The sequence below is a fragment of the Limanda limanda genome, chromosome 22, assembly GCF_963576545.1.
Source record: "Limanda limanda chromosome 22, fLimLim1.1, whole genome shotgun sequence".
In the NCBI taxonomy this organism is placed as follows: domain Eukaryota; kingdom Metazoa; phylum Chordata; class Actinopteri; order Pleuronectiformes; family Pleuronectidae; genus Limanda; species Limanda limanda.
In genome coordinates this window covers 10,863,510-10,888,344 of record NC_083657.1, presented here as the reverse complement: position 1 = coordinate 10,888,344, position 24,835 = coordinate 10,863,510, and the positions used below count along the sequence as shown (strand labels likewise).

Below are 24,835 nucleotides of genomic sequence, written 5' to 3'. Positions count from 1 at the left end.
GTGCCCCCTGGTGATAACACCACTTCAAGTCGAAGCTTTAACTTTTGCTTCCACCCCGTGGAGCTTTTGGCCACTGGCAGTGCTGTTGAGCATGGCTTTTGAGAGTCGGGCAAAGTGTTTGCACGTATCTCTTGCATGTGCACATATGGTTTCACGCTATTTACAGTTTGTGGCTTCAACATGTGGCTTAGAATCATAGTAATGTGCCAAAAAAGCAAGGAAGTAGAAGATTATTCAGCAGGTAAACATGGAAGGTGTTTGTACAAGGAAAGGATATGGGAATAAACCACAGGTTTCAAATTCTCCCAAACTAATCAGCTCTGTAAATGTTAAATAAGGAAGGAAATAGATTTCTTAAATACACACCCTATGTTTTGGTGAGAAACAGTGAATGTTGACACAACTTCATAAAAACACCAGACGTCACTTTTCGAATGGATCGTTCGACACTTTGGGGGAAAAAAGCTTCTTAGCAGTCTCGCTGAACTCGACAATGAATATGCAGCTGGATCTAGCAGATGGTTTGTTTAGCTTTGCATAAATGCCTCCCCAAATTTTTAAAAGGAGAACCGAGATGTGTGAAAAGTTTTACAGGGATTATGGGCCAAGCTGTTTCTCAAACAGGACCAGTCACTTCCTGGAGTCTCTGCTGGTTGTGTGACAGTAATGGATGCAAAAAATTGTTCCCAGGGCGACTTGATACCTGAATGTTTAAAGCACATATATATTGCACAGATGCTCTCAAGCAGCAGGTTTCCAAAGAGTTCTGTTCTCAACCCAAACATCAGAGTTTGTCTCGATCGGATGTTTCTCTCCTATCATGGACCTGCAACTCGAGTATTTCGTAATCTACACACAAAACAATTCACTACATTGAACTTAATTAATACAGGCTTAAGAAGTTCACTGCCTAAAGGCTCCTTCATGCTCAACTCTGGATTCGTATATGGAAACGTGTGGGGCCTTCTGTCCGTTATCTGGATTCTAGTTGTCAGTATTTGTGCACATCTTCCAAAAGCTTATGGACACAGATGAAGTGGAGCATTACCATAGGAAATCGTGGGGGGCATTGTAACTAAAGCGTGACGATTATAAGACAATGATGGATCTTTTTGAGGAGACTCTTGAAGAGAAACCTCACCCAGGCACAAAGAAACTACTAAATAGAATTCTTTCTGGGTGTCTTATATTGATTTATAACCCCTTCAAAACACTACAGATACGGACCCAGCACTCATCTCTCTCCAGTCTTACACAAAGCCTCCCATCACTATCTTTTGAAATTGTAGCTGGGGCTCATGATTATTCATCTGACTTGTTTACTTCAGGGAAGTTAACCTCTGGATCAGTCCACACAGCACTGACAGTGACTGAGTTGTTTGGAAACACTGCCTCAGTGTGAAGCTGCTCCTGCTGTAGCTGTATTGGAAAAACCTTGGGTCCAAACGGCGAGCTAATAACTGCTTTTGTGATGCCAGCTACAGCCGCCATGAATGCCCGTGTTTGTTTTTGCATAGCCAGCAATCTGAGCGATACCCTGACTCTGTTGAATGTTGTTTTGCGGGACAGGCAAGGACAAGAGCTTGAGAGAAATGATGTCCGTTGTGCATTTTGAACTAGAAAAAGAAAGGACTGAACCGGCGAGCGGTGAATTGAGAGACTTTTGCCTTGTTGACTTGTTCGCTTTGGCTGGCTGAGTGGCGTTTGGCACAGGCGAGGGCTGTTTGGAGCTCTGGCTCCAGCGCTCTTGAAGAAAGTGCTGAGTGCTGGTGAATGTGGTGTAAAGCCACGTGGCTTTGGACTGTGGATCTCTCTATCGCCCCTGTGTTTGTTCCATCAACATATGTGTTCAGTAAAGCCTTGGCTCCGCCGCAGCGAGTATCTCCCGCTGACTTGATGTGGTCTCACACCAGTGCACTGTGGGTAGTGGAGTGGTGCTGCTGAGGTAATGCCACCAGGGACAAGAGCTCACCACAACACCCTCATAACAACTGTGGGTGTGTATGAATGCATGCAGCCAGTAGTGTGTCTGTTGCCGGCTACTGTTGGGTGCACGCTCCCCTCTTCAGAGACACTTGCACAGCGAAACCTTTGAGTTATTCCATACTGTGGTTGTTTGTATTTGCACGCTGGCTTGTGCGTATACTGTGCCGTGCAATATTGGGAACCCATGTGTTCGTGATTACTGCGCCTTTGGCATTCAACACTATCACATGTCGCCTCGCTCATGCACAGCGTCCAAAACTATGTCTTTGATTAATGCTCCCTATCTCCTCTTCCTCCCCTGTCATCCCCCGCTCGCTCCTTCATCCTCACCCCCTGCAATATCTCCCTCCGTCGGCGTGTGAAGGCACGCACACAATTTGCCGAAGACTGATTGATTTCTAATTGTTTACATTGCAGGTTGCACTCCCTGTTGCAGATGTTTATCTTCGAGTCCGTGTTCGACGTGCATTCACACAGACGTGCACAGACACAAACAGAGACAAATCTTGTACAATGGGGATATGTTGATGCCAAAAAGTTTCATCCAGGAATTTTTGGATGTCTCAGCTCTGGGGTTTTGGCACTGCGTGTGCTAATTGCCTCCAAGTGGAGGCGATTGTTACTATTAGGCCTCTTATTTTCTGGTTGTGTATGTGTCTACGGGGCGTGTGGGCAGGATAAGTCAAGGCCTTTGCCATGAATGTGGTTCCAGTCTGGTTAAGTAAGATTAACAAGCTAAATTAAATTTTGTCACAAACAAGGAATAATGCAGCCAGGCGATAACATCTCAGTCTGACGAGCTCACACCCAAACTCTGTGACTGAATCCTCCTTTAAATACATTCAGCAGAGAATGTTGCTTTTCAAATAGAAACAAACTAACTGCAGGGGTGGCATTCTAATGCGTTAATAACTTCAGCAGCTCTCCAATGTAAGCGACGTCTCTATGAATCGTTCCTAGTGGCCACTTGGCTCCAGCAGCCATGTGCAGCCACTCTCCAGTGTAAGCAGCGGTGTTATCCTGAGTTACAGCACTAATTACCTGCTGTTGAAGGATCCCTGCCACCCATGCGGAGCGGAGTTCAGGTCAAAACAGTGGGAAAGGTGCAACTCGAAACGGATCCCTCTCTTTAATGTGGGCTCTAATGGCCGTGTGTGGTGGTGGCTGGGCATGTACAGAGCAGTAGCAGAACAAACATACACATCTCCCAGCTGTCCTGTCTGGAAGAGCGTGTCCTGCTCTGCTTTCTTTTCAACTGGTTTGCTGGTTTGTTAAGATTTAGTTGATTCCTGGAACTGTATTTTGATGCTTATGTTAGTCCTTATCTGAGGAAAGGGTAAGAAGATTCCTGGTTTGAATCCCGGTTTGGCCAGGGTCTTTCTGTGTGGAGTTAACATGTATATTTAAACCGTTTGATTAATTGATAAGAGAAAATGATTTGGCAACTGTTGTGAGGATCAATTAATTGCGTGAGTCGTTTGAAGTAGACACATAAACTTCTTCTCTAACTTCTTAAAGGTCGTTATGAAAAATCTTGGTCAGTGAAAATGAGCAAGATTATTGTGAAAGTATTACTTTGCACTCTTGATATTTCATAGACCAAGACAAATAATCAGTGAATTGAGAAAATAACTAATCAATAATGAAAACATTCAGTAGAGCCGAGGCCAAACCAGATCTGGATTATTATCTGGATCCCCACCAAACTCATAGATGTCAGCACCATACTTATGATTCTTAAAAATCTAGAGCCGTATATATTTCATATATATCCTGAGAATCCGTCCCTCTAACCAGATCCGCACCAAAATGAAACGGGTTCTTTCCATGACTCATCCATTAGTGCAAATCACTTCAGTAATTGCATAATCCTGCTGACAAACAACAAAAGCTAACAAACAAACCAACAGACGCAGATGGAAACCACCTCCTTGGCAATAACCATTACTTGCAGCCTAAATGACTGAATTACTGTCTGTGCACTGTTTCAATAAAAATGACTCAAAGCCACAATCGTAAATAAAGTTTTCTCTGGATCTCCAGTTGCATCCATCTGCTGCACAAACGAGGGCGTTATAAATATATCTGCAACATGGATTTTGTGGTGTCCTCATCCTTGTAAGTTCTCTTTTCTTTCTCGTTTCAAATATGTGTCAACTACTCAGACAGTTTTCTGAGTCCAGATGATTTTTTTTATATAAGGTTGTAATGATCTGCATTTTCATATTCAGACCTCTGGCCATTTCTTTCCGATTTTGCTGCATTATCAACTACATCCTTCACCTCACTCAGCAAAAGCCATCCTTCCAGAATGTAATTTATACTCGTCAGAGCTTAAAGCAGCGGGTCTCGTCTGAGTTGTGTTTTCTTGAGGGGATTTTTTTTGGGGGGGGTTTTAAAGTTCTTATAGGCCGGCACTAAACTCGGCACCTCGGGCTGCGCGGGACTTAGAATATATTGGAAGAAGGTCTGAAAGCGCTGGTCTTGCTCTGGCGCACGCTGAGAATCCATCGCTGCAGACATTGTAAGTAATGCGAGCGCAAACATGAGAAAATCAAGACCGTGAAGTGCATGAGCACGGACCTACAGCAGGGCCGCAAACACACGTGCACACACACGCGTGCACGTTCACAGAAAGTTCCCTCGCTCTCAGGGAGCCCTGGGAGAGAATGTAATCTGTTCACAAACCACAAAATTGAAAAATTGCTCTGACACTCTTCCAAGCTGAGAAGTGAACGGCGCTTGCAACACAAGCAGGCGTACTTAGACGAGGCTTTACACAACACAGAGGTAAGCCTTTGACTTCAAATTAGCATAATGAACAGATCCCTGTAGGTCGTCTGCGAAGATTCATTTGAGTCACTTTCTCTCCATTAAACTCTTTTTACTGAGCATGCATATCTATTCTTGTGCAGGGAATAAAGCAGCAGTGTGCTTGGGACGAATGTTTGGAACCGTAACACACTGCAGACTTTCCAGTAACTGTTAAGGCTTCTAACTATATATTGAGTTGTATTTCATATTGCTCAAGTTTCTTTGAATAAACTTAAACTTAGATGTTTTAAAAGCTGTTATTTTGTAGATTGTGATATTAAACTTGGTAGAATGGAGGCTCCCAAATAAAAGCTGATTCCTGACATGGACCAAAACCTGGACTTTTTCCCAGGAGTTTCTGGAGGGGCTGTAAGTGAGAACACAAATGTACGACCTGGTGGTTCGGCTGGTCAACCACTTGTTAGCGTTACCAAAAGAGCCGATGAAGGCCTTATTGCTAGATGCCTTACTGCTTACTAACTTCTGTTTGTGCACTGTATTCTCTTTTTTTTTTTTATTTTGGCTGCAGTTTTGCAATCAAACAAGAAACTCAAGTATCCAAAGGAAACTTTAAGAGCGAATGGTATAATAATGACCTCTCGCAAAATTCCCAGCAGCACTGATGAGTAATGGACATGATGTGTTTGAAGGATTCAATGCTCTTAATCAGCAATATGCCTTTATTAGAAAACCTTTTTTTCTCTCTCCCCTCCGGAAACACATATAGGCCGGGACGACTTGTTTTCTATGACGTGGCCTTACAGTCTTCCATGAATCATGCATGTTATACCCTCTTGTATGACCAGTTGTGTGTAGTGGAAGCTCAATTATTGGTCGTGCCCCCTGAGTGCAGATGCTTGAGTTTTACAAAATGCTCTCGGGCTGATTGTGAGCGTTCTCTGAATCGAGGAAAAACCTTTTTCTGTTCATCCGGCAACGTGGGATTAATTCCGATGATGCTTCCCAGATGCATGCACCGTACGCTGAGTTTGAAGAAGCTAATATGTGAAGCAGAGGCCAAAAACATCTTAAAGAAGCAGGATTTTAATGTTTGTGTGTGTTTTTTTCCTTTGTTTTCCACCTGATCGACCAGCTTTAGAAACCATGCCTCACCTTGCTGTTGTCTGTTCTTATTTTATTATATTTTCTTCGAACAGTAGTAAAAGGAAACAGGGCAAGGACTTGTTCCTAAAATCAAAAAAGCTCTTCAATCTGTAAGTTCTTGAGTAGCACGTGGCGCTATAGGACGCACGTTCTCTCACTATTTGCATACAAACATCTGAATCCCGACCACACTCCCAATGAAAGTGACCCAGTGGAATATTGAAGCGTCCAGATTTATGAGCCAATCGCAAGATAATGACGGTCCCGCGATGAAAACATTGTCTGGGGTCCACGGGCCGGGAGCCAGGGTGTTAGTTGACTTAAGACAACTCTTCCTTTGTCCCTCCCCTGATGAAATGTCTGCATTGTGTTGTTATACTGGGGTGTCTGTAAAGAGAGTCTGTATGTGATTTATAGTATTAATCTTCGCATCAGTGTGGAGCCAAATGTGAATATATCTGTGGCAGCAATATGAAGCCATCAATCATTCGATCACTGAAGAAATAATTAATATTGTGCAGGAAGTAAGCGGGAGCTCATTTCCAATAAGTTGGAAATGAAAAATGTACTGGAACAGATTTAAGAAAAGACGACAAACATCTCTTTCAGCGAATTCCCACCGACCTCTGCAAATATCAGAAACAGTTTTATTTCCTCTAAGTGAAGAATATGCTGTGTACTGTTGGGTTATGATTTGTGGCGCCGCTGGTTTTTACAGGTTGCGCCGCAAGCAAATGAGCAGCATCAGTTTTTCTGAATGACCTCACTGGGCTAATGATAGGGGGAGTTGGAGTACGGGCGGAGGAGCGTCTCTCCTCTCCTCCGTCTCTCGCTGGGATGCCGTCGATGATGGAGTGATGGGAGGTGAGGGAGGTGAGGGAGGGAGGGAGCGCGGCGGATGAGGGACAGCGATTTTAAAGGCTGGCGCTATTTTGCCCTCAATTGCACGTCTCCTCGAGGCAGAGAGACACCAATTAGAGGGAGGCGCAGAGTGAAGCCCCGCTAGATGAGCTCAGCCTGCGGCTCCTGTCTGGCACACACACACACACACACACACACACACACACACACACGCACACATGCACACACCCACACACGCACACACACATGCACACACACACACACACACACACACACACTGGCTGCTTCTCATGCAAGAATTTGATAAAGATACACCAGAAAGAGAAAAAAATGTTTTGTCTATACGTGCTATGTGATTTAAAATGTGTACATACAGTATGTATGTGTGTGTGTGTGTGTGTGTGTGTGATATATAGCCACGTCTGCTATTGGTCTGTGGGTGGGAAAGAGGATTTATTTTAACAGCCTCTTATTTTCAGTTTGTGTAAACCTCTGGCCCACTTGAGAAGGCCCACACACTGATCATACTGCAGGTAGACTCTCTGTGCATGTACTGAGTGGGACTGGGGGGGGGGCAACTTAGAGCTGGAGCTGATATTCGAAGCTGTGGGAATCATTCTCTGTTCTCCTGCTGCGAACCAGTCATGACTTAACGTTTCACTGATTGCTGGGAGACATTTCCATGACTCTGACCTCTGTGTAACAACGTCTCATATGCCACATTTTGCAGCCATTACATGACTCTTCTTTTGTTTTTGAGCTAATGAACGGAGGAGGCTGTTTTAGCAATAAGCCTGTAAATGACTTGCAGTGTTGTCGCTCGGACACAAGATGCTGCTCTTGAGCTTTAAAGGCGGCAAAACCCATTATTTCAGGTGTTGAGAGGAAGGTTTGTGCAGCTGTCGAGGATGAATGATGAAAAGTGTGGTTGAATACCTGAAGTGCACTTGTTCAGCATTTCTATCTCATGTCCAATGTCACGGAATATTTAGGCTTCTGAATGGGATGGAATTACATTTTTATTTAACTAAAAATATAGATGTATTTATCCATTTTTATATGTTTTTTTCCGTTGCAGAATCAAGTTGTTGGGGCCGTTGATAATTTGGTGATAATTGGTTTCATATTGTTTTAGTGTGATTTTTGTGTTGTGTTGGTTTTTGTCTGTTCTTTGGTGAGTTATGCTAAAGTCTCTGTTGCAATAAAAAAATGACGTAGGCCTAAAAGGTATGTACACGTCTGTTCTCCTCGTACTCGTCTTCATCCTCTCCTCGTCTTCGTCCTCTCCTCTCCTCACTTGTAGTTCGCTACAGTAGCATGTTTAGACAGCTGTAAGCCCCCAAAGCCTCTGGGAAAACAGGGTTGAGGTTTTTTTTTATGTGGGGATGGGGTTGCACTGATCCATCGCAGCTCTTTTCCTGTGCAGTTACTCTCCAGCCATGCATCCAAATGTTTCCTCTCCCTCTCCATCACCTGCACAACTTGACACTCGCGTTAAAGGAGGACACGTGAGGTCACTTTCCACGGGCGGTTGATTTTGGTTCGTAAACCGCGAAAGAGAAATGTGATGTAATTTCCTCATTTCAGCACTATGAAGGAACATAACCTAAGGCCTGACTTCTGCAATATAATCTAGCTTTTACTTTGAAGGAGTGACGTATTACATAGTACACAAACACACACAGACATTGCTTTGTCACTTGAAAGTTGTTCTGGTTAATGACCAGTGTAATTTTCCATCGTTGGAAGTTATCGCAGAGGTGGACAAAGTTTTCGGGTAAAGTGGATATGATACAATTGAAAGGCGACTAAAACGGCACATCCTATTACAGTGAAGAAAATTGTGGATTTCTCTGGGTTTGAACATTGATGAAAACAGTTTGGATAATGCAAGTACACAAAACAACAACATATGTAACATAGGTGTAGTTGTTTTTAGACATTTTGAATGAATTATTGTTATGTATTATATCTTTAATACCACTTGCATGAATCATGTTACCAAAGTGTAAAAATCACAAAATAACCTTAAAGTTATATCTCTACTTAGTGAGGACAGACCTAATATCTCTTAAACAGATGAATGATTTCTCCACGCTGCTCTCGGCGCAGCGTTCACTTGGCACCGTCGAGCACCACGGTTACATCCAGAGCGGTGATGTCAGCCCTTTTTCTTTTGCCATTATCTTGCGGTCATACTTCTTGGACTGCGAGTTCCCCGCAGCTTGGTGTGTTGCGTTGCTACAACAGCCTCCCGTCTTGTTTGTCTTCCAGAGGAGTCTCAAGGCTCCTCTTCGCTGTCGGGCAGGAGCCTGAGTGGGAAATGTGGCAGGAAGGATGGGCACTTTTAAGTCGTGTTTATCTTAAGGCTTTGGTCAGAAAAACCATACGTGTTCCTCGGGCAATATTTCCACAGGCGTGTGAGTTCTCTTTTCCATATAGATCTGCTCTATAGCTTAAGATGGGCCGAGCTGAAACGCAATCCAGTGAGTTTCACACACACGAGGGATGGAAAGGAAAAAAGGCGACTTGATGGAGTGACAGTGTGACAGAGAGAGGCTCCAAGAGGGAAAAGAAATGTGGCTAAACTGAGTCATGTGCTCCTTTCCCAACCTTTCAGCAACAGTAAGGCAGTTAAAAATATTTGTGATAAAACAGGAATTTATTTTATTTAATATAAACACCAGGTGGAGACAAAAATAAACTGGATAAAATAGTTAATCATCAGTTACAACGCAGGAAAAATCATCAGTCCCCTTCATTTCAATCAAGCTACAAGAAGGTCCACACACCTCTAGATATCAATCCCTGATATAGATCATCAAACTCTGTGAATTATTATTTTCTCACAATGTTTTGGGGTTCCTCCTGGACCTATACAGCATCCTTTGTGTCATTTTGTGTGTAATCTTGCATACAAACAAATATAAAAACAAACCGACAATAAAAGGACAGGGTTGAAAACTTCCTTGGTGGAGGTATTACATAATAAACAGCTTGATGAGACAAAACCAAACAACCATTATAAGTAAAAAACAGTCAGGAGAAGGCTATGGTAAAAAGATGTGTCTTGAGAGTTTCAAATTGGAGTGTGTGGAGTGATTTTACTCAAGCAAATCTTTTCAACACGTAATTGACATTCCTACTAAAGGTCATTTTCGTACTGAGCCTCATCGGGGCCCATGTTTCCACTTAATCATGATCATTAAAATGTGATTATTTTGCTTCCTCTCTCTGAGACCTCCAGCGTGCAGGCAGTGATCAGGGAAATCTGAATAATTTGCCAGGAGCACAAACGACTGTGGTTTGAGGCATTGTTCTCAGATCATACAGTGAGTGTTTCAAATTTGAACAATAGTCAGAACAGAGACTAATAGCCTGGGAGGTATTAAGCTGAAAATCAGATTTTGTGCATGTAAAAAGATTTCTGTGTTTGTCAAAGGGAATTGGAATTGGAACAACGTGCTGGAGGTGTCATCCATTTCTTCTTAAATCATTTCCATGTTTGTGGGTCAGGTGCAGGTCACAACAAGGAACTGAAGCACGCACGCCCCTGTGCTCTCCCCGTTATTGCATCATCATTTAACCGAGTGAAAAATGTCCGATTTCAGAGGGACGCTCCGAGGGTCAAAGCCTCCTACGACCACCTTTATCATATTACTATCACTCTCTGTTATCGTCTCGGAGCCAAAGACAACACGCAATACATTTTCGGCGATGAAAAACACATGGTCCCGATGTGACTCAATTTTGGGGTTAAAAACTGAAACCTAAGCCGCGTGCAGCGCACACGGGGGATCAGACACGTCTTCCTGCGCCCTGAGAAGCTTCAGCTCACTTTGAGTGTAAACGCTCTGCGCTCGCACATCACGCTTAATAAGCCGCTGAGACAAACCAGGTGCCTTTTTATTTGGAGTCGCCGCACGGTGTCTGCGCTCGTGGATGATGCCGGGGGAACCGTTGTGTCTCGTTTACTCAATTATGAACGAGGTTAACGAGAGGGCCTGTTTCATGTCTGCCCTTCAAGTGCGTCTGCTTTACAGCTCTGACCCGACTCTCTCTCAGTCCCGGCTATGTCTCTTCACTCAAATCGATATTTGCAGCATTTTCCACGTTTTTGAGCACCAACCGTGGTGATTTAATTTTTGGCCCTAATTTCCCCCTTGTAACTGGTCATTTTATAAGCTGCTGTGGATCCTGACATGATCGCACATGTCATATTTACAGTTGTGCAATCCTGATGGAGGCTGTTGCAGCCAAAAATCTTTGGTTTCACAGTTTTGATTACTGTAAATGGCTGCTGCAAGCGGCTGCATTATTTTTTCCGTCATAACTCAACATTTCCCAGACAGCCCCGGGAACAAGCTGTCCTGGGTTTGTGTTCATCAACTGTAGCTGGCCTTAACTAACTTGGACTAAATTACATTTATTTTTAACGGGGAGGATTGAGTTATCAAACTTCTCAATTGAGAACAAATGTCCAGTGATGTGAAGAAGAGGCTGTTTTAAGTTGCTAAAAGGGCAGAGAGGAAGGATTTGGTTGTAATCCAAACTTTGATTGCCGTCACAGTGGCTGAGCTGTTCAGTCATTCTCAAGCGTGCTGCCAAATACTGAGCTTTGAGTTGTGACAAGTTTTTATTCCTGTCAAACTCAGAGAATCCCTTGGGCTCAGATGTATTGTACTAGAAGTATATAAGAGAAAAGAGCAGTGTATAAAGTGAACATTGATGTGTTGTTCTCCAAACAAAAGTCTGGGTCACCACTTAAAGAGCTGTGAGATGAGCACCCTCTCAGTTTTTTCGTTTGCTACATTTAAGCCTGGCGTCCACACTACGCCGGGATGCTTCCCCCAAAGCAGTGGAACAGCAATGCATCTAACATCAGAGTGATTTATTTTGAAATGGACGAGGAAACCAAAACAAATTATTCACTCAGACAGGAAGGAGGGATGACGAGGGCCAGGATGCGTGTCGAATGTGAACAGCCCCAGATGAAGTGCTGACGTCCTCTGTTCAGTTTCACAGGACGAGAGGGAGAGAGGATGTGTTGTCTCCGCCACCCGACCTACAGCAATATCAGATCTGTATGGGAACTACTGTTTTATAGCATATATAGTATTATAGTATATATATAATTTATGATGTTTGAAATATTTAAAGGCTGAGTGACCTCAGATGTATTTTCAGGTTCTTAACTCTTTGGAGTTAGTTTGAAATATCTTTGGATTGAATATTTAATGACAGATCTGGATAGTCAAAGCATTGATGTACAAGGTGTAAAGTAAAGGAACTCCTGGGTCCTTGAATAACCAAAAAAATAAACATCTAAAGCATATAGTAGATTGTTATACCTTAGATTTAAATTTCTAGATCCCTCAGGTTAAAGGTGTACTGATTTTGAGGGCAACAGAACAAGCTGAAAACACGAGATCTGGCAAACAAGCTCATTTGGATTTCTATAACTGGCCACTCCACATGTGCAAAATTATACTTTTCAGTCCTGTTTTAGTCCCCACCAGCTCCCATGGGAAGTATTTGGTTCTTTACCTGATGCTCAATGTTTTCTTTTGTTAATTCACAAACTTTCAGGTGGTTCCCTGGTTTCTTGCTTGGTAATGTTGTCACTTTTTCCCAAAATGAAGTATGAGCATAATTGCTTTTATGCATCATTTGTGCAAGTCTATTTAAATACCAAGGTTGAACAACATCTGTGGTCGTGTCCGCTCAGGACAGCTTCACTTGCAAGTTTCCTTTATTTTCATAGTAAAACGGCAACTATTACTTCTCTTCAAGAGGGCGTGCAATAGGGTCTGATGCTGTTCTCGACTATATATTTAGAAATCCAACAGTTAATTACAGTTAAAATATGAACTTTCCCCCAAGTTTGAATGAATGTTTAATCTTCAAAGAAACAGTGAACAAAGCAAGAAAGTTGTGATTTGAAAAAAGAAGAGCTTTGAGAAACTAAAATGCTAAACAGGTCTGTGGGAAAGTAACCAACTGTTAGTGAGTGTAATACATTTAATCATTTGATTCTGAGTTTGGGAGATGCACGTAAACTCTTCTGAAAAGCTATGATATCCAGGTGATATGTTAATCAGGGGACTTGTCAAGCTTGAGTCCATAAATAACCCAAGGTGCTTCACGTCTGCACAGATCTGGATGCGGATCCCACGCTCCCCCTTTCCCCTCCAGCCCACCTTGTCGAACCAGTACAGCCGACTCCAGCGGCTTTACACAGCTAATTTATGCCCATCCCCTCCTGTCGTAACCTCCTTAAAACTCCACAGTGGCCATGGTTGAGTTGAGGAGGGGGGAGTGTTGGTGGAGTGGGACCCTGATGGAGTTAGCCTGAAAGCTGCTAAAACATATGAGCTTTCCTGAATGTGCTAGTGGGAAAAGCTTGGTGCTGTGAGAATGTATGAACGCAGTTTCAGGAAGCAATAAATGTCAGTGCTGATTCTTAATTACCTGTCACATTCGTCCTCTGTGCCGAGGGCTGCTGGTGGACTTTTAGAGGCTGTGGTGGGATCAGATTATGGTTCCTGGCTTATACAAAATGCCACTATAAAGAGTACGGTAAGTTATTATAAAATATTGCGTCACAGGTACAGCTTATGTGGGTTTTTTCAAAGTAAAAACATTAGTAAGCATGCTGATGTGAGCACCACTGTCTCACAGAACCACTATCATGAGGTGGAACACTGGAAGATTGTCGACTAGTTGTACATTTGTGGGCTCTTGGTCTCGTTAAAGAAAGCAGATCGACCGTAGCCCACACAAACTGCACACATATGTGGGTTTAGATTAAAGCTATGCTTGGTAAGACATGAAGAGCAAGATCAGGCAACACTTTGAAAATATGCAACCGATACTTTCTGCCCCGTCCCATCTGCCCTCGTTTTAAAGCTACGTCCTCAAGAAACATGAACTGTCTGAAAACTGTTAGAAGCTGACTTTTCCCCTAGCCACTCACACCTATCTGGCTATCGTCTCCTCTTCAGTGGTGTAAGTCTCTCTGGCTTACACCACTGGGAAGGGTGGTAGGTTATTGACAGACCGGTATGCCAGCCGATCATCACAGTCCGGGTTACAGGTAAATGTATTTTTATGGTGACACTATTTATCGATGGCCCTCAGGACATGTAAAAGAGTTCAACAACCCAACCTTTAAAACATTTAACATATACTATTTATATTCTTTCCCCGGTTTTTGGAGCAGATGTCAAATAAATCTATAAATTCTTTCATGGATGAATAAAGGAAATGAATGCATTGTGAAACCACCCAACCCGACCTCGCTGGATGTTTTTGCTCCGTGCTGTCCTGAACAACAAATTATTTTGTTTTCATTCGTGCTGGTCAAAGTTCCGGGGCCAATATCCAGGCAGAACAAATGTCTTCCTCTGCAGAGCTGTTGGGGGAGTTGCAGTCAGAGGGTCTACTGGTCTCCATGCCAGGAGAGATGGGTCCGCCCGAGGCCAAACTGGCGTTAGTCTTTCCCTTGAGCACATTATTTATCCCTAAAATGGCCTTGAATGCAGCACTGTTCTCTGTCCCACCTTAACCATGATGCAGTATCTGAAGTAGGTGGATTTATGGCTCTGTAAATCTGTCATCTTCAGATTACCACCAAATACTGAAACCAAATATTGCTATCGCTGGCAAGGCTCAATATTCCAATTGACCTCCGTTCTATATCAAGTACGGAATAATAGTAAATAATCACGAAAGTTGGCCTCGTGTGGAAACAATTGAAATAAGATATAAAAAGGAGGAAATAAGAGAAAGAAGAGAATTTTTTTTAATGGTGCTGATGAAAGACAAAGAAGAAAATATGTAGGGAGTATTTCAGAGCTCGTGCTGTAAACGAGCCAACTTCGAGTCGCCGCTGTGCACTTCGCCTCCCATCTGGCTCAAATTGGTTTTAGCTGATTGTCGGGGAATTACATCTTTAGTTTAATCCTCTGGTTTTGGCGCGACAGGGACGTGTGGTTGATTTTCAGCTGCAGGTCGTAAAACCCCTGTCCTGGTAAAACATTTTATATTGTGGCCCAGAAAGCTTTTTAAACAATGGCTTTGGTGTAAATCATGCCTGGAGCACATGCGTCGTTTGCGGAGGCGGTGGGAGGCTACCATTATCCCGCCTGGATCATTTAAGACTTCTCGTGGGAGCCAAGGGTTTGGGCTCTTAGTGTAACTTAATGTCCTTCCCTGGTAACCTTAGCTTCACTTGTCTCTCGCTATGAGGACTCGTGGGCCTGTTAAGTCAGGTCATCACCTCATAATATTGCAATCTTTTAATTGGACTCTTTATTCTGCCACGGAGGAGAAGAAAGAAGGATCAGTTTGAACCCCTGTTGCTCGGGAAGCCTACATGGTGTCTCTATACAAGACCCAGAAAACACATTCGGTTTCACATTTGTTTTATTTTTGCTCGGGGGGGAACTTCTCCAGGGTCATTTCATCCTACAGAGAGTGATGATAGAAACAATGATGGTATATGTTTTGCAGACTTGCAGGGATCGGTTGGTCGGGTTTCCATCATTAAGCCGAGTGCAAACAGGAAACTTTAACTTGCATCAGTCTCTCCTCATAAGGATCAGCCACTCGGTCTGTTGAAATAACTGGCAATTTAACTGCGGTAATTTAGAGTTGTGGTGGAGCTTTCTACACTGTGGTCTTCGGTTGAAGGCTAATTTCTTTTTATGTACCATTTCGATTTGGACTGAAAACATTTTTTTGCCAGGGCTAACGTGGGAGTTGCTGTTGATTGGCCCGTTCAGTCGGCAACCTCCCATCCTGTATAAATAAATCATCTCAACAGGAAGAGTTCCATTGCCTCTTGATGTTTTGTAGCTTTTCGCTCGGTAGAATACAGTGCTGTGTTTTCTGCTTCAAATTAATTTCCCATACAGTCTCGGCAGAATATAGTTTTCTCATGCTGCTATCGTGACTGTCTTATGCTTTACGACTGGACTTCCTTGTAAATTAAGATTTGCGGCCCCAGTCGCTGCGTACCGAAGCCACCACTGCCTCCTACTGCCGAGTATTGCCCTACATATATACTTCAGGTGAGGCAGGTGAGCAAGGTAATCACAGGAGATAACACCTTTATAAATCTCAAACCAGTATATATGCTGAAATGTCCAGGGGGCCAGATATATAAAGATGGACAATGAGACGGGTCCCGAGATGTGATGCCACAGTGTCATGCTCACCCCCCTGGTGGCTGGCTTCAGTATATGTAATATAAACCCAGCCTCCTCCATGTCTTTTTCAGTAGTTCTTATAACGTTGATGCATGTCCAGCAGTTCATTCTACTGGTAACTTATTTGGTTTTTAATTAGATGTCTGATGCTATAGAAGGGGTCGAAGTGTCATGATTGACAGTTGAGCTGTAAACCATCAACCAAATTACGTAATTGGCCCAAGATGGCAGGGTTCACACCTGGGATATGTTGGCTACATGTCTGGATAGTGGAGACATGTCGTCCATATTTATATCCAGTCAATGGGCGAGACACTCAATCATTCATTGGATTCAAAATATCTTATAGTTTTCTTAACAAATCTCCAGATTAGGCTTACTTTGAAGGGATTGTTACATTGACATTACACGGACAAATAACTAAAAGATTACCTTCCTGTTTCAAAGATGAGCCACTGTAGGTAGGCACTGGTTCAAAGACACCCTGAGGTAACCCAGTCAAACTATTGGTTTGTCTTAACCTGCCGCACCGGATGATTTGTTACACATCTGGAAAGGCTTTGCTAGGTCTTTAGAAAAAGGCAGGCGCTCTCAAAAAGTACTCCACATGAACCATCAAGACTGCCGACACCAGGCGGGAGCAAATCAAAAATTGTTTCAGTGAAGAATACACTGCATTTCTTATATACTTGATACTGCACCAACCCTGTCATCAAAGCAATGACACGCCTCCAGCTGCTAATGGTCCCTCCCTCATCAGATGCTGATTGAAACAACCAGTATGATGGCATAGCGATGGGACCCAAGTTGTGATGTGGTTATCCTTATACGGACAATCGGTTCCCTCATCCATTTGCATGCTTCCCTTATGCAACCTGATAGCCCCACCTTCCCATTCTGTAAAACAACAATAGACTATATCTCCGTCTTCACGGATTATTGTTTCAACTTTGAGGAGACACCTCCACCAGTGTTGTGGTAGAGATCTGGCTCCAAGTGAGTGTCAGTCAGACCCGTTCATTTCCTCCTCGGGTGTTTGGTTTTAAACTTCGGGGCACATCTCCGATGCCGCGGTTTATTTTCTGTAGTTGTACATTTATAAATATGAGAAGGATTTCTTGTGAAAGCAAATATCAGAAGGTTATGGATTAATTCTCTGTCAGCCTGAGAAAACATGCACATGTCAACGTCCTTCCCCGCTGGCACCACAAAATGTAGTGTAGTAAATCATTGTGTGTGTGTGTGTGTGTGTGTGTGTTTGTGGTCATGTGTTACTTATGTTGTGGGGACCTAAATCTATCGCAACAGTCAGATTATGGGGATTTGTGTTCCTTATGGGGACAAATAGAAAGTCCCAATACTGTAAATCATTCAATTCTAAAGGAAGAGACACATGTTAGGTTAAGTTTAGGTTAAGGGATGAGATCATTAATGACTATAGTTAAGGTTAAAGTAAGTCTCCAGGATGTACGTCAATGCAATGTCCTTCAAAGAAATGGAGACACAACTGTGTGTGTGTGTGTTTGAGCTAATTTACAGGATGTACTGACTTTCCCCTCTAACAAATCAAACAAGCCAAGTCCTATAGACTGTCATCAGTGAGTTAAGACTTCACATTAAAACATTAAAACCTGTGTGTGTGTGTATCTGTACATCTGTGTGTGTGTGTGTGTGTGTACTGGTTAAGTGTCGAGACAACCGCTGCGATGCTGTGATTAAGCGTGCTGACTGTTTGCTCTGGAGTGCAGCACATTCCTCTCGGCCTTAATTGATAGCAATTTTGTGGTTTTAGATGTGGTGTTTGATTGGGAGGCGGATTTGAAGTCTTGATTTGAAGGGCACAGAGTTTTTATTGTCTTTGGAACGTCAGGGGTGAATGCCTGAGTGATGGCCCGACTACCTTGTGAGACACATCGAGGGGGGAACCAGTGAGTTGGCGCTAACTTGGACTGCTCCGATTCTTTTTCTTTTTTTTACCTCTCTCTGTCAGCTTTTGTTTTTCGTGCCTTGCCAATGCAAAAGTGCAAACTCAAAGCTGCTCAGTGTGCAGTGTATTCCCTCTGTGCCAAGAGCTGTCCGTTCGAACAGTTGTTTTTCCTCTATAACCAGTGGAATCGTCCCTCCAGGGGACACCTGGCTTGTTCCCCACCTCCACTGTGCGAATGTTCACTGGCTCTAACTGCCAGATGTTATAAAAGGATCTATTGAAGTAGACCTTTAGGTCATAAAGGGATCGGGGAAAAAAAAGCCACCACGACTAAAAGTCTTTTCTGAATCCTTCAGTGACCACACTATGTCATCTGATTTTACACGGGGCTCTCACGTCTAACTCATTGCAAAGCAAAACACAGTCAGGAAACCGGACGTGAGGTTATTTGCTCTCGAATAACCATCGGTTTTCTTCTGAAATATCCTTGGGGTCAGCGTTTTGTTTGCCATAGTGTGACTGAGATTTCTTTTTTGGGACATTTTAAAAAACAGGGAGCTGGCAAATGACGGAGAGGAGCCGTCCAGAGCTAAAAAAGAAATGAGAGGCAGCTGCAGGAGCACGAGTGATAGAGAACGAAAGAATGGCAAGTGGGGTGGAAAAAAAATAGGGAAAGAGAATTTGAGATATTAGGAGAATGAATGGAAAGAATCAAAGGGGGAAGAAAATTGGTTTACAGTTGTCTGCCTGCCGTTATTCCCTCTCTATGACTTTCTGAAATGCACACACACACACACACACACACACACACGCACACACACACGCACACATACACACACACACACACACGCACACACACACGCACACATACACACACACGCACACACAATTGTGAAGTTGCAGTTGGCCCAGCTCCTTGTTTGTACTAGCGTGCTTGACCAAGGCCTATTTATTGATTGGCTAGTGTGCCAGACCTGAGGACTCGCAGGGCTCGGATACCCCGGATTACTCCCCCCACATTCACACATCATACACACTCACACATATACACACTCACTCTCTCTCCCAGTCCTCCTCCCTCCCCTCAGCTTCTCCAAATTACTCCTAAGGAAGAACGGGAGCGAGTCAGAGAGGAGACGACCGGCAGTCGGGACACACAGAGTGACCCAGAGAGGAGGGCATCAGACATCAGGCTCATATACATACACACACACATACACACATAAACACACACAAATAACACTTGAGCAGAATTGGAGTGGCAGGCTCGCACACTTTAAAAAGCATGGAGCAAGATTTTTCATCTTGCAAGCTCCTGGTGACGGCTCTTCTTATACTGGTACAGTAATATTTGTACTTTTTTTCCATTTTCATCCTGTAAATATTTAATTTGTCTTGTGATACCTTTTGTCTGTTTCATTATTAATCATCTACCGATAGTAAAGCATTCAAAAACCATGTGTTATAGTGGGTTTCTTTACTGTATTACACTATGCAGTATGTTTATGTGACTCCTATCAGCAGAAGCTTTAACAGGGCAGTTATTAATGTGACTTACAGAGGGGGGGGGGCGCTCCCTGTTACATTGCACTGGCTGCCTTGCGGCACGACAGCGAGCGCAGCGCCGTGCCATGCAGCGCGCAGCAGACGACAAGAGATTCAGCAGATGTGCAACTATCGTATGTCTTTGCCGACTGCAATGGCCATCGTGTGTATATTGACACAGTCTGCAAATGAAGGCACGGGAGTCGGGTTTCTTTTCCCCTGTCGAGGACTTTTCCATCTTCAAGGAAAATGTCCCAGCGTCTCAGCTGCTGACAGGTGACTTAAATAGAATCTGTCCATCAGAATAGTACATGAGGTGGAGGTCAGTGCTCTTTATATCGTATATTCATTTCCTCAAGTCCACTGGATGTGAAAACATGGGGTGGGTGACAGCCAGGGGGGCCGTCTGTGGTGATGCATTAGCTCGGTTTTTCTCATATTAGCTAAGCCAGAGAACCAATAGGTCTAAATATACATTCTTTGATGTGTAAATGGTGAGGGGATCTTGATATTAAAGCTGGGCCTGCTCCCTCCATACAATGCATATAATAAAACCCGGGAGGGATCAGAGCAGAAGAGGTGGGATGTGTTGTGATGGAGGCTTAGGGAGAATCCAAGAGGATATCTGAGCCTTTGGATTATTGGAGCCAAATCCCAGCAGGACTGCCCTTTGACTGGCGCAGAACAATGGCAGCTCCTTCGGCCAAATGACCTCCTCATCTCCATCCCTCCGTTCGACCGCCCCTTCTCCCTCCTCACCAGTCGTGTAATGCCTCCAGCTGTAATTGAGTGCAAAATTCACTGATGACTTTTCAAAGGAGAAATTAAAGGTGGCGCTCTCAACTGGCTGCCCGGAGCGCAGGCCCTGTGTTTATTTACCGTTGATCCAAACATTGGAATAGCTGGCCCGTCGCGCCACTGCCGCTGTGTTTGGCTGCACGCTCCATTGGCAGCGTGTTTGGGTCTCGGCGTTCCCCCTCTGCTGTTCCTCAGGCGTCATCGCCCCTGACAGCCATTCGGATCGGTCCTCTCACACGTTTAATAATGTGCACCCATCAGCCCTCTCTGCAGCGTGAATGGCGTGGGTGTTTTTTGCTACCGTGACCCAAGGAAAATAATCCGAGAGGTGTTATTACCTTGTATTTGCTTTCCTCTCGAAGATCCATTCGTCTTTGTGGACAAAGCACAATGCCATTTTTCCTGGTGAAAGGGGCCAAAGAGGTCAGAATAACTGGGCACTCCCTGAGTTTTCCCTCTAAAATCTCCCGGCTGTTATCTCAAAAGCAGATTCTGGACGTTCAGCTCGGTGAGCACAAATCCTTTTACAGCAGGTGTTTCATGTTAGTTGTCATAGTCCCTTTCCTACTCGTTGGGATCAGAGCACAGTCTAGTATAGGTCTACAGGTCATAATATAGGAGGTGGCTGATCTGTCCAAGTATTAGTTCCAAGTTTTTTTTGTTTTTTTTTTCCATTTTGCAGGTTTTCATCCATTCAGCAGTTAGACAACCAACTTTTTCCTGGGCTTCATTCTCGCTGGCAGCTTCTGAGTAGAATACCTCGTTGACAGCAAAAGCGATGCACTCTCATTTTCACGCCCCGTCGTGTTTAGACAGTGCGGTTCTCTAACTTCATTCAATCAGCTCCGCGAAGATCACACCGAGAAGAGGCTGCCCGAGCAGAACCAAGAGAAATAAATACACCTCACACACTGCCACATGCTGTAGATGATGGACACTACATGACAGTGCCAGCCTTGCAAATAAACATCTCCCCTAGATCAAGGTGAGTCCGGTACAGTCGAAACCGGCACTCAGAGTAGAATAGGACCTTGAGGAGCGAGAGAGATAGAGGCTTCTGGAGCGAATCTTCCTTTCTTTTGGCTGTCACTCTCCATCTGAGGCGCACGGTGCCCTTGCACGCGAAAAAAATAATCTTCTCATAATATTGATTTTGGACGCCGCAGTAACGTCCGTGCCTCCGCTGCCAAATACAGCATGATGCAATTAACAGAGAGGGGAACAAATGTGAAGGCCCAGAGCTTAAGAGAGGACTAACATTTCATAATTATCAGGGATGACTCAGACAACTGAAATATGCACAAGGGGCAAAAGTGGAGAGCTTTTGATTACTTCCCCTGACCATGTGTCTTATCCTGTCACATGCACTGCTGTTTTGCTTTCAGCAAGTTCTTTGGAATTCAGACTCTTACCGGCAGTGGTGCTTTTTTTCTGCGTTCTCATTAAATAGTTTGAAAAGGCTGAGTTAGGATTAGCTTTGCAGGAGGAGGCAACGACTCGTATAAGTTGGAGATGATTTAGGAATATTCCCAAAGCCCTTTTTAAGAAAAATAAGGAAGTGAAATAACTCACTTTCAACATGTTACATGTTCGAGTGGGTCCTTGTACAACTGTTTAGACAGGTGGTCTAACACATTGCCTGCTGTAAATGGCATTTGTGTCACCGTGCTGTGTGTTTTATCTCAACTAGCACAGAGGGAAAGAGTTATAATGTGAAACTGGACGTGCCCATACCGCCCATGACAGTTCCACATAAACTGTGTGCCTCCTTTCTTCCTCAAGCCGTGTCTCTTCCTCTGTTGTGCAGAGCTCGAGGACGGCCCGCTCGGAAGAAGACAGAGACACGCTGTGGGACGCCTGGGGCTCGTGGAGTGAGTGTTCCCGCACCTGTGGAGGAGGAGCTTCGTACTCTCTGCGACGATGCCTCAGCTCCAAGTAAGTCATACACCTGTTGCGTACACAGTAACACAGGGGGCAACACTGATCATGTGAGGTACATAAACAGAAAACGGGCATATGTCTTGGAAACATTTTCATGACTTTTATCTATCATTTAATAATTCCAGATTTTTTTTTGTTGCTCACATATCTCAAGAACCATTCATCTCATCAGCTCCTCACTTGGCATGTGCATTGTTAAAGGCCCGGTGAAGTGTGGTGTTGAATTTGGTGCGATGTGTACATGCACTATGTTCAATATTCATAGATTTTGAATAAACAGGCGACCAGCATCACCACAGGCCAAACAAACAGCCCATTTCAAACAGACATGTTAACAACGGCCCTGCACTAGTATGACCTGCTTTAATATTCTATGACTCAGGAATTATATGGTGACTTTCTCAATGAATTACAATTTATTTACTCCGTACCACTAACACACTAAATTAAGATAGTTAACCTGGTAAACAGTATTCAAGCTTCACATCAGCTTGTTAGCATTGTCACATAATGCTAACATTTCTAGATGTCTAACTTATACAAATATAAAGAATTGAAATATATATATGCATTATATATATATAATTTATATTTCTCATATGAGAATCAGAGATATAAATATTTTTTAGGTAGGGGACTCAGGTTTCTGCCCTGTAATGAGGCTCAGTCATAAAGAGATGCTTTCATATACAGTAGATTGACTGTCAGATAAATGGAAGCACTTCATGGTCAATTTGTAAGCCTTTGCCTCAAACACTATCCAAAGTAAACTCCTTACTGGGGGTGGACTGGTTTCCATTAAAGCGCCACATCATGGCTTTAAGATTCAAGGGAGGGAAGGAGAACCATTTTCTGCTACTCGCAGCTGTTCCGCCAAATAGATCCAGACGGCGTCCCTAATAGTGTGAGTAAATCTCATCAATCGCTTTGTTTCCCTTGGGCTGTCACAAGAATGCGTTGGTTTTGTGAGGGTTGAACTGTGATCACTTGCACCTCCTAAGGATGTCTAGACGGCCGCATGAGCCCGAATCTTAAATTCATTAGTGACAATAGGGAAGAGATTCTCAGTGAAGGCCCGGTCATGTATCTTCACACTTTACATCAGATTATTACAATCATTGTCCCGTGCCAAAGTATGTGTCACTGTTAATAGACTGGTTTATGTGATAGTGTCCTGCGCCTTGGTTGAATTCCCACTGCTCATCATCTGAGCTTAAGACTGGAACTCGCCCTCTGGACCTCTCCATCTTTTCATCCTGGTGCCAAAGTCACCCAGTCGGTTAGACTTAAAGCTCACCCAGTGGGCTTCAAGATTAAAGCCCTGGGCAAAGTGGCCAATTACGAATGGATTTGAGAAAAAAATATGAGAAAAGGAGGAGGGTATGTTTTCCATATAGAAATGCTGTCACATTTATAGGCTGGGAAATAGCTGCAGGGTGACTTCACTGCATTCCTGTATTTTACAGTTCCCGGAAAGTATCGCTCACTCGGTAAAAGGTAGCCGGTCACCGAGGGGTGCTCTGGAGGGAGGCACCAGCTGTGGCAGGAAGAGCCGCTGCGACCTTCCAAAGACACACTGACCAAACGGGAAAGGTCACGCTTGAGGTCACATCCGAGATGTAGTCCGAGATGTCCTCTATACCATGAATCCATCCGCACTGGTACAAGAGAACCGGACTGAGAAGCATAAGGCTGTCAAAACCTCAAACTCAAAGAGACAGTCTCCCCCCCGCCTCCCTTGCACTGCGCTGCAAACACAGAGGACTACGTTCCGTGGTATCAGCAGCTGCCATTTCTCTTTGCCTGCCCGGAATTCTTTTGGTCAGGCAAACCTTGCTACTGGCTGTAAAAGCAGTTGACGTGTTAAGAGGTGTTTGGGGTTTGAGGTTCATGTGGGATTGTGGGTAGCCTATGCCTGCGTCGACTTGCACGCTCATGCGAGTCCAGGGCGGTGTGTGTTTACAAACCTGTGTGTCCTTTGGCATTGGCGTGTATGGGGCTCTTGAGCAAACGGTCGGACCCTCCGTCGCACCTCATCCCACCTCACCCTGCTGCCGCGTGGGAACGAGCGAGCGGTAGCCGGGCCCCGGGTGGCAGATCAAACAGCATCATTAAAAAGCACAGCACAGGGCCCCTTGTGTGTGTGTGTGTGTGCTTGGAAAGAGCGGCTGGAAACGGGCCTGCAACACCCTCCAAACCAATACCACTCCAACTCTCTGACCTTTAATCACACACACGCATATGCACACGCAGACAGGAAGGACACACTGCTACTGCAAAAGTACCTCTCGAACGGGTGCATGCACGGGTACAAGTACAGACTAAACACAGATCGCCTGGCCCTCATTAGTCCCACCCGCGCAACACACTTCGCTTGATCACAAGCGCCATTATGAACAACAGCATAGCCAGGTTGAAGCAAGTGTGGACGTATGGATTGAGTGCCATGGCAAGAGAAAGCTATTATTTATGAGGCATGGGGCTGGCAATCACTTAAGATATCAGTCTCGTTTTGTCATTTCTTTTTTATGGGAAAAGGTCTCTCGCTCAAATTTATTTAGATTTCCAACTCCAGGATATAAAGATAAACAGTATAGCGTCCAAGTGTTTCCTGATCGAGGATGTTTTTACTATCCAGTGCGTCATT

At 44.0% G+C, this 24,835-nt stretch overlaps 1 protein-coding gene across 1 annotated transcript in view; it reads left to right on the top strand.

Annotated features, from left to right (window-relative positions):
* The window catches only part of LOC133028792 (ADAMTS-like protein 1), a 98,099-nt gene that overhangs the window by 44,559 nt on the left and 28,705 nt on the right, over positions 1–24,835 (top strand). The window contains exon 4 of the mRNA XM_061095827.1: positions 22,055–22,182. Coding sequence (XP_060951810.1) covers positions 22,055–22,182 — 128 coding nt within the window. The remainder of the gene's footprint in view (positions 1–22,054; positions 22,183–24,835) is intronic.